Genomic DNA, 10,082 nt, shown 5'->3' with positions numbered 1-10,082 from the left:
AAATAGTTATACAGTTACCAAGCAAGAACAAGAGCAAGAGGCAATTATTCTCACCCAACAGCCTGCAGGAATCTAGAGCTTAGATGTTCTCCATTTTCTCTTTGTCAATTGATCACTTTGTTAGATCCATGATTAATCTGGGTTTTAGAGCAGAGGTTGCTGGATCTTGGTTAAGGAAGAAAGAAAAATTCAATTCCAAGTGGTTTTTAAAACTAAAGAAAACAGAACATGTCAAATCGTTTACATAACTATTTATACTAGAGCAGAACAGCCAATGCCAACCAGTAGCCACCCCTACATACAAGATTTCAAGTGGTATACAAAACTAAATAAAACAGAGTTTTTCTATTGAAATTGTTACTGCTAATCCTACTACATATGAGCCAGTATAAAAACATGAAACTAGTTATACTATTTGGAAGCTTAGAAACACTGACGAGAAGAGAATTATATTACAGCAAAATAAATTCACCTAGTACATGAACCATGTGAAATTCTGAAACTATCTTGCTTATTGAACTTAATACTAGCATGAAAGTGGTGAAGTTTCACTGAAGTTCAAATTTGTGGACTCAGGATTAACGGGGTAGAGATCATGACCAGATGTAGTGGAAGATCCAACACCTGTATCATCTGATGAAAAAATTGGTACCTGGCTTGTGCTTGAACCACCGTGTGAAATTTGTTGGTAATGGCTCTTGAGGGGTTTAAATCGCATATCATCAGCATAAATGCTAGGATCTGATACCACTTCCTCAATGCTTTTTTGTCCTCCAAGCATATTCAGAGCAGCTGACATTGTAGGCCTTATCATTGGTGATGCATTGGTGCATAAAAGAGCCACTTTAAGCATCCTTTCAGCCTCTTCCCTGTTGAATTCGGACTCTAACCTTGGGTCCACTATCTCCATTAAATTTCCTTTCTGTTGCAAAATAAAGGCCTACAGCAGACAAACCCAAAACAAAAAGGTGATCAATCTTGAAAGTTAGAATATCTAACCAAACCGAGCATTCCGAGTCTACGCATAGAGAAAAGGAATGCTCCAAAATTTGTGATAGCAAAATACATTATTGTGAAAGTTTACCCAATCAAGAAGGCAAACAGCATCACTTTTCGGCCTGTAACTGGCATTGCTCCTTCCACTGACAATTTCCAGAGCAACAACCCCAAAGCTGTAAACATCTGCCTTTTCAGTCAGATAACCCCAGAGTGCATATTCTGGAGCCATATATCCTCTACAAGTAAAGAATATAACAGATTAATGTCTTCATAGTACATGACTTCTTTAGGATCAAGAATATGTATATAATAAAAAAAACATGATGCCCATGTAACTGACATAGTTCCTGCAATTCTGGTGCTAACGTGAGTATTCTCCTCCTCAAAGAGCTTTGCTAGTCCAAAATCCGATATCTTGGCATTCAGATCCCTATCAAGCAGGACATTGGTTGCTTTGATGTCTCTATGGATGATCCTGAGTGTTGATTCTTCATGGAGAAATGCTAGGCCTCTTGCTATTCCTACACAAATCTTCTGCCTTGTTGCCCAATCCAACATCAGAGAACTTGTTTCTGAATCTGTAATTAATCCATAAAGAGGTCACTTAACCAAAATCAATTAATTTTCGATATGGGCATAACATAGAAAGTAGAAACTCTATTTTTCTTGCAAAGTTATCAATATCACTATGTTTACCAAAGAGTGCATATGCCAGGCTATTGTTTTCCATATACTCGTATACCAGCAGTAACTGACTTCCTTCAATACAACATCCATAAAGCTTTACCAGATTTGGGTGCTGTAAACCAGATATCATTCCTATTTCAGTCACAAACTCACGGTTTCCTTGCCTGGATTTGGATGACAGTTGCTTCACAGCTATAATGGTGCCATCTAATAATTCACCCTGCATCAGAATTACTCCATGCATTATATTAGAAAATAATGCATTGAAATGCTAGTGTTTCAGGAAAGATAGTTGTGTCATGTTCCTGTATGCTTGGCTGGGAGAAAAATTTGGAGTCATTTTTGAAAGTATGGTATTACCTTGTATACAGATCCAAAACCACCTTCTCCAATCTTGTTTGCAGAATCAAAATTGTTAGTGGCAGCTTTCAGTTGTCTCAAAGTGAAGGAACCGGTTTGCAGATCAAGCCCTTTAAGATCTGCCCAGTAACAGTCAGTTTGGAAGGATTTCCTTTAGGGGATATATAGAAATTACAAGACTGAAATAACTGATGCTTTAGATGCATTTGCCATGCTTAATTTGCATGTGACTGCTTGAATTGAGTGAATATTTAAGAAAACTGCTTGAATTGAGTGCATATTAATTACGAAAACTAACTACTGGAATGGTTGATTCACCAGAGCTTGTTCTCTTAAGCATTTCTCCTTGTAACAGAAATTCAAACAAACAAAATTCATACCCTAGAAAGCAAGCATGCTGTTGAACTACAGAACTAATTCCTTATCATTTCAGCTGTCTAATCACATTGAGGATAATAAAGTATCATAAAATTATCTTCCCACTCTACGTAGCTTTGGAATTACTTTTGCGGTTGTATTTTTAGGTTACTCATCTTTCCATCTGGGGACAGGAATTAAGGAGTCCATTTATAGACGTTAAAATGGAAAGGAGGGAACTGAATTGTATGACAGCACCAATCTAGTTTGTCTCTGGACATATTCTGGAAACAGTAATGAAATCAAATAGAAAGGTTCCAAAGAGTGAATGATGCTGTTTCTTTCTGATACCTTTTTGCCTTGATATCCTGCCTCCTAAACAGCCTTTCCACCAAAGAGTGCCTACAATGATGAAAATGAGGAGTAATGGCAAAACAACGGCTCCAGCCACTATGTACTTCTTCCAGTCAAAAGGAGGCTTAAAATCTGTGGAGAATTGGGGAAACAAAGCAGCAGTGATTTTCATATTGCAGTCTATTAATCCATATATACGCACAACAAAATTGCTATTAATATCTTATCATGGAACTATAACACGACAATATAATCTATGTACACAAACAGCATAAAATTTCTAATCTGGTAGGTCCAACTTACCAGCTTCCACGTCAATAGCAGATATGAGAGGACCATATATTCCTTTTTGTGGGGCAGTAGTTGTTCCTTTCCCAACCCATCGAAGGCGGATCTCTAGATTTCCATCCTTAACAACTGCCTTAAATGGTGTAATTAGTACTTTATCGACCCCTGGTGCTTTCTTCTTGATTTCAAAATCCTCCAACACGATTTCATCCTAAAAGACGCAGATTAAATAAAATCCTTCTTATATTAAAAGTAAACAGCATGTAACACAAACCTGCCTACCTGGATATAAACATCAAATATCCGTCTTCCCAGACTTTGGAAGGATCTGTTATCTCTGATTACTATCTCCGCGAAGTGAAGCTTCACAGTGTAATTCCCATTTGCTAAACAACGTGCATAGTATGTGAGAGAGAGGGGAGACAGACGTGCACTTGTGTACAATTCGGAGTTGTTCATACTCAGTATGGACACATTTTCTGCTATAAACATGTTTGGTTTGTTTTCTTTCATATCCCAAAAACGGCCAGTGGTACTAACTTCCCAATTGTCTTTCAAGGAGATTTGTTGTGCTTCGCCTCCGAACGTTTTATCTGCTTCATACCTGAGCTTCCCAATAGTGATTTCACTTCCACCGCAGTTTATATGCAATGAATATCGATCTAATATAAAATTAGAAATAACTATATCAACAGAATATAATTTGACCACTCATAACTGAATAGACATGAAAAAGATGTTGCATCATATGATGTTTTTGTTTTATCATTAACAGAACAAATGGGATACTTTTGGGTTTTTGTTTCCCGGGCAAATAAGTTCCCTCCTCTTTGATTTGAATACCAAAGTGGAAGGCTTAAACAATTAAGTTAGGAATATATCGCCCATTTAGATGAAATGTATGACAACCTTTTGAACAAGCATTATTGCCCGAGCACTCCACAGCTTTTCTGGAGAGGAATACATGAAAAAAGCATCAACTTTTATTAAGCAAAAAGGAAAGAGAGATAAATTCTTTGAAAAAGGAAAGTGAGGAATGAAGAAGGAAAGGATGATACGAATTCCTAGTTATTTAATAAAGTAGAAGCTCACAAATTGTTCCCTCCAGAAGAGCTTTTGAACAAATTCCTAATAAACCAACCAAGAAAAATTCATAAATGTAACTGCCATTCTTCAATTACAGAAAAAGATATATATTAAAAAGAAAGATGTGTCTCACAGATTATCTCGACAAGCATCTTGGACAGAAGTTTCAGAAAAATTATTGTAAGAAATATCGGTTGCACTGCAGACAAACATTAACTTGCTTTATGGCTCGGGGAAAAAAAGTACGTTTTCGAGTATTTTGGTTAATATGTGAATTAATGAATGTATAGTTAGCCGAAAGCTTGCTATAGGAAATTAATTCACAACATTCTTGCAATTGTGAAGTAGGAAAAGAAAACATACCCTTTCCTTGCTCTGGTGATGATCCAGTCTGGGATGGGTCCACTTAGCAAATTGTTTGAAAGACAGCTATAGAATTTATTATGTTAATTTATTGAATGCATCCAGAGAGTTGGAAATCGATAACACAGGGGAATGAAGGAAATTTGAAGTTTGATTAGTAAGGATAAAGTAATAACTCAGAACAGAACCAATATACAAGGAAACCAAAAGGCCCTAGCCACTTGCATGAACTTAGAATGCTCACATTGACAAGGCATCATCATTTGTTGGCTCTGAAGGATTTCCAGTCAATTTATTGAAACTGAGATCTCTGCAAAACAAAAATTTTCATTAAACATGGGATATTAGATTAAAAAATCCAAAAAATTTTCATTAAACATGGGATATTGGATAAAAAAATCCAAACTTTTATAATAATTCATATTAATATTTAATATTTAAAATCTTAGATGATAAAATTAAATTTATTACAATTATAATCAAGAAAACTAAATTGAATTTTTATAAATTAACGATAAATTATAATATAATTCCTAAAATTTATATTATTAATAAAATATATAATTTTTTAATTTAAATTTTATATTAAAATTAAATATATTTTATATTTATTATATGTAATATTAAATATATTATATTGAATTAATTTTTATTACAAATAAATTTCTATTATAAAAAACATCACATATAAATAATATATATTAAAATATTTATATCCAATAATATAAATTATATATATATTTTTATATTTGAAAAATTTTACTTCCTATTAATAATATTTTAAATAAAATAAAAAATTATATGTTTTAAATTATAAAATTTTATTTTTTTATATTTTAAATCTTTATTAATATCTATGATATTATATAAAATTGAAAATAGAGAGCAAATAATGAGATTAATAAAAAATAATATTGTTATAATAAAAATATCTATTTAAACACTATTTTATTATTAAAATATAACTTTAGAGATTATATTATAATTTACCATTAATTTATATAAATTTAATTTAATTCTCTTAATTATAACAGTAACTAATTAAAAAAATTTAATTTTACTATTCAAGATTTTAAGTATCGAATATAATTTTGAATTATCTTAAATGTTTTAGATTTTTTTTAAACATATATGAAAAGTAGTGTAGAGAACATCACTAATAAAATAGTCTATAAGGATCATAAATTATTTTATCAAAATATAAGTGGTTGATGACAAATCTCAGAATTGAATTCTATGTCAAAATATAATTGAGAAATTAGTGGTCGGGGAACAGTATATTACAGAATTTTCAGATTTGCCATTTTCATTATATAGTCAGGGAAAGTTTCGGCCATACCGCAGCTCCTCAACATCCTGAAATGCAAATCATCTTCATATCAGCTCAAATACTACAAAGAAAACTATGCTGATTTTAAAGCATCAAAGTAAAAATGGCTCACAGATAATTCATATTTGTCATGCTTCGTAAATATGGAAACTTAGAACCTTCCCCAAGTAGGTCACTGATCCTTCTACATATTATAGAACACGTACATAAATATCTAAGATGTGCAATCATAGACTAAGAGAAACATATATTAAGCAAGTAAGAAGTGCATACTCGAAAGGCACAACTCACAGATCAGTTAAATTGGTCAAGACAGATATGCTAGAGGGAATGGGCCCTTCAAGACCACTTCCTTGGATCTCTCTGTTAACAACAGTACAACACCATTTACAACTGTTTTTAGATTCCTCCAGAAAACTATTGTTGAGGGTTTTTAAAATTTAATAAGGAAAAGGCACTTACAGCCTCTCAAGTCGTTTCCAACTCTGAATAAAACTGGGTATTTTTCCACTGAAGTTGTTACTGCTAATGCTACTGTAAATGAACCAATACAAACAAGATTACAAACAAATATAGCCTGAAGAAATTTCTATTCTAAAAAAGTAAATATAATAGAAAATGTTCAAAGGACTTACAAATCTCTTAATTTGGTGATCTTAGCGAGATTCTGAGGTAATGATCCAGAGAGATTGTTTGCAGTAAGAATGCTGTTCTTAACAAAGAGAAGCAAATATCAAGATAATAAGGCGTTGGTTTTATAATTACTTATAAATCTTACAAGAGAGGGTTTGAGGGACTGACAGAACTTCCAAATCAACCAAGTTTCCGAGCTCAGCAGGAACAGTCCCATAAAAGAGATTGTTATCCAAGTTCCTGAACGAAAATTTTCCATTAAGATTACCACTAACCCATATTAAGAAGGTGGAAATCATTGTAAATTGAAATAAAAAGATGAGGAGAGAGAGAAGGGAGGGAGAGAGCAAGCATACAAGTATTTGAGCGAGGTGATATCTCCCAAGTAACTTGGAACCTGACCAGTTAAGCGGTTCACTGAGATGGACCTGCAGTATGTTCATTATATATACAGTAGCAGTGAGTATATATTGGTTATCTCCATTTGGAAATCGGAAGTGCAGAAGTTCCTTACAAAATTTCCAGTTTAGTAGAAACCCATTCTCGCGGTATATTGCCACTAAGATAGTTACGAGTTAGATCACTGAAAGTCAGATAAGAGATTTTTCACTTGAATTAGAGGGTATATTCCTGTTTAAATGTTGAAACTTGTAATGATAAAAGTATAAATAAGTATATCTTACAGTTCCTTAAAGAAAGGCAGCTTCACAATTGATGGTGGAAGCATACCATCAAGATCTTGCCCTTTGAGAATTCTGTATTTCAATAAATCAAAATACGATAAGAAAATTTCCAAAATTTTAAAGTTCCAAACTTGTTAACAACTATGAACAAAAGAATATAACTTTCAATAGCTTCCATTAGGCAAAGGAGGGGGAAGAAAATCCTTGACAGCTACTACCATTCGTTGCCAAAATACATTGCATTAAAGAGGAAATTCATCAAACAGGAAGCAAGCTTTAAAGTAGGTGAAGGAAGGGTACATGCGAACAACATGGTATACGCCATCCAGGCACTCGCAGAAGATACTATTGTTGTAAAGTAGCATGCTTTCGGGTTTTGGCGTCGCCCAGCTGGATTCACCACTGCAAGGGTCTACTAGAAAATTCCAATCTTTTTTTCCCAGTTGCGCTGCAATTTCGCGAAGAGCTTGCACTGCGCGCGCATTATAACTATGTCAACTTTTAAATCTTGTCATTGGAAATAGGATAATTTATAGATAAATTAGTTGAAAAAAGGCATGTGTTTTTATTTTTAATCCAAATATTTAAATATTTAAATAAATTAGTGCAACATTTATATTTAATATAATTTAATTAATTTTTAAAATTAAAAATAAAAATAAGCCATCCAATTATAAATATTCAATTTATATAAATAGATTTTATTTTATGATAATAATTATCATATATATTATTTAAATCAAAATAAAAAAATATATAAAATAATTAAAAAGTTATAAAATTTTTATAATTATTATTATAATTTTAAATTTTAAATTTGCAAACCGTCTATTTAATAGTTTATTTTTATTATTTTTAAAATTAAATATATAAATTAATTATAATTAATATAAATTAATTTTATTAAATTAATTTTATTTTTATATTTAAAAATAATAAAATATTTTATTTTCATATTTTAACTTTTAAAAATTAATTAAATTATATTTAAATAAAAAATATTGAATCAACTCATACGAATTTAAACATTTAAATTAAAATACAAAATTATATAAATTTCAATCATTTTTCAATCAATTGCCTTTTATAATATGATCTCGAACCCAAAATTTAAAATTTTTAATCTTTAGCAGATACCTTTTTCATTCCCATTTTTAATTTTTTTTACAACCATATATGATTTTTATTTGTATTAAAATTGAAATTTTTTAAATTATTTTATTATGAATACAAAAATTAATTAAAATCGATTCCTTGCAAATTTATGAGATTTTTTTCTTGAATATATCAAGCTATGCGCTATTAAAATTGCTAGGAGGTATTAAAAAAAAATAATAATTTCAATATTTAAAAGCTAGTACGATGATATTAAAAAAAATAATTGAAAATTTGTCTCATAATTTTTATTTTTTTATTTATATTAAAAAATATAATTTTTATTAAAATTTTAATTATTGTTTTACAGGTAATTTTTTTCAGTAAATTATGTGAATTATTTATTGGTTTATATTAATAATACAATTCAATATTTTTATGTTTTTTAAAATTCAATAATAAAATTCTTAATTATATTATATTTTTATAATTATAAAAATAGATTTGAAAATATTTAATCTTTCTTTTTTTCAAATTTTGATATTTATTCTTTTTAGATAAATATATAATATGATGAGTTATAATTTCACAACAAAAATTTTAAACTTGTAATAAATATAAAAAAAATATTTAAATAATTAATTTTTATATAATATACAAAATTTAATAATTACAACTTAAAAATATTTAGATAATATTTATAATATACTTAAGTTTTTATATAAAACAGAAAAAATGACAAAAATGATTATTTTTTAATCACTTCATTGTTTTTAAGATCTAGGAAGGTACTTTTAAAAATTAATTCATTTAAATTTAAAAATTTCGGATATTTCAATTTAATTCGTTTTTAATAAAAAAAATTTAAAAAATTAAATCGATTAATTGTAATAATGTATTATTAAATCGATTAATTATAATAATATATTATTTTTAATAATACAGAGAGATTAGATTATAATAATATTAAAATATTTTAATTAAATTTTAAAATATTAAAAATAAAGTGTAAAAAGTAAAAAAATTTATTAAAAATTCAAATTAAATTGAACCGAATAGAATCAGACCGATTCAGTTCAATTCGATTTTTACATTAAAATTAATCCGATTTAATTTTTATAAATATTAAAATTTTAATTTTTAATTTAACCGAAGCAATGAATTACGGAAGAAACCATACTCCAACAAGAAATAAAACGAGGAATTTATTTTACCTTCAGCTTGAGGAAGCTGACAAGCTTGTGCATCAACTCTGCATATTTGCAACATAAGCACAATCAAGATAGGGCTGATTCGTAAAATACCACCATCTCTAGCCTTCGTTTTCTTCTTCTCCATCCATTTCCAATAGCGTGAGCCTATTGAAGAATTAAAAAAAAAAAAGAAAAAAATCAAGGATGTAAAATAGTATTTATGTGTGTGCTTCTTTTTCTAAAGCTGCGAAGAAACTGCATACCTTCATCTGGATCCAAGGGCGATGGACCAAAACAATCCACCATAGCTAGGAACAAGAAAAAACACTGTTGCCTCAACCTCAACAAGTAGAGAAAACTCAAAAGCAATTAACTTTTCCATATGATAATAGAGTTTTATGCTTCATTTAAAGGCTTCAATTTATCACGTTTCCTGCCATAAGAGGTTTTAAAAGAGAAAATGAACTTTTGCCCATTTATGACTTGGGCCCCGCTTGGTACCTGCGGTAACCGCGACTGTTTTAATAGACGGTAATTATCCCGATATTGATTATCTAAAATTTAGAAAAATTATTTTTCACAGAATCATAAAAAATATATATATTTTAAAACTTTTATAATTATATTAACCATTGGTGATGATTTTAATTTGAA

General features: G+C 29.8%; 1 protein-coding gene across 1 annotated transcript; it reads right to left on the bottom strand.

The window, feature by feature from the left end:
• Nucleotides 1-219: 219 nt before the first annotated feature.
• On the bottom strand, nt 220-9,835 carry LOC110605179 (probable LRR receptor-like serine/threonine-protein kinase At1g53420). Its single transcript, XM_021743546.2, has 25 exons — nt 9,692-9,835; nt 9,450-9,593; nt 7,441-7,612; nt 7,141-7,212; nt 6,972-7,040; nt 6,814-6,885; nt 6,626-6,697; nt 6,460-6,531; nt 6,287-6,358; nt 6,116-6,187; nt 5,937-6,008; nt 5,779-5,850; nt 4,739-4,804; nt 4,495-4,560; nt 4,265-4,330; nt 4,138-4,173; nt 3,955-3,995; nt 3,328-3,707; nt 3,061-3,256; nt 2,755-2,889; nt 2,047-2,165; nt 1,696-1,906; nt 1,340-1,577; nt 1,085-1,235; nt 220-940 (listed from the first exon to the last, which is right to left on the bottom strand). Exons 1-25 carry the CDS (start codon nt 9,732-9,734, stop codon nt 527-529), a joined length of 3,123 nt encoding a protein of 1,040 aa, XP_021599238.1. The 5' UTR covers nt 9,735-9,835; the 3' UTR covers nt 220-526.
• Between the last annotated feature and the right edge of the window lie 247 nt (nt 9,836-10,082).

The sequence above is a fragment of the Manihot esculenta genome, chromosome 17 (assembly GCF_001659605.2).
Source record: "Manihot esculenta cultivar AM560-2 chromosome 17, M.esculenta_v8, whole genome shotgun sequence".
NCBI lineage: Eukaryota > Viridiplantae > Streptophyta > Magnoliopsida > Malpighiales > Euphorbiaceae > Manihot > Manihot esculenta.
Note: the sequence above shows the minus strand (reverse complement) of the source record. Positions and strands in the feature narration are given on the sequence as shown.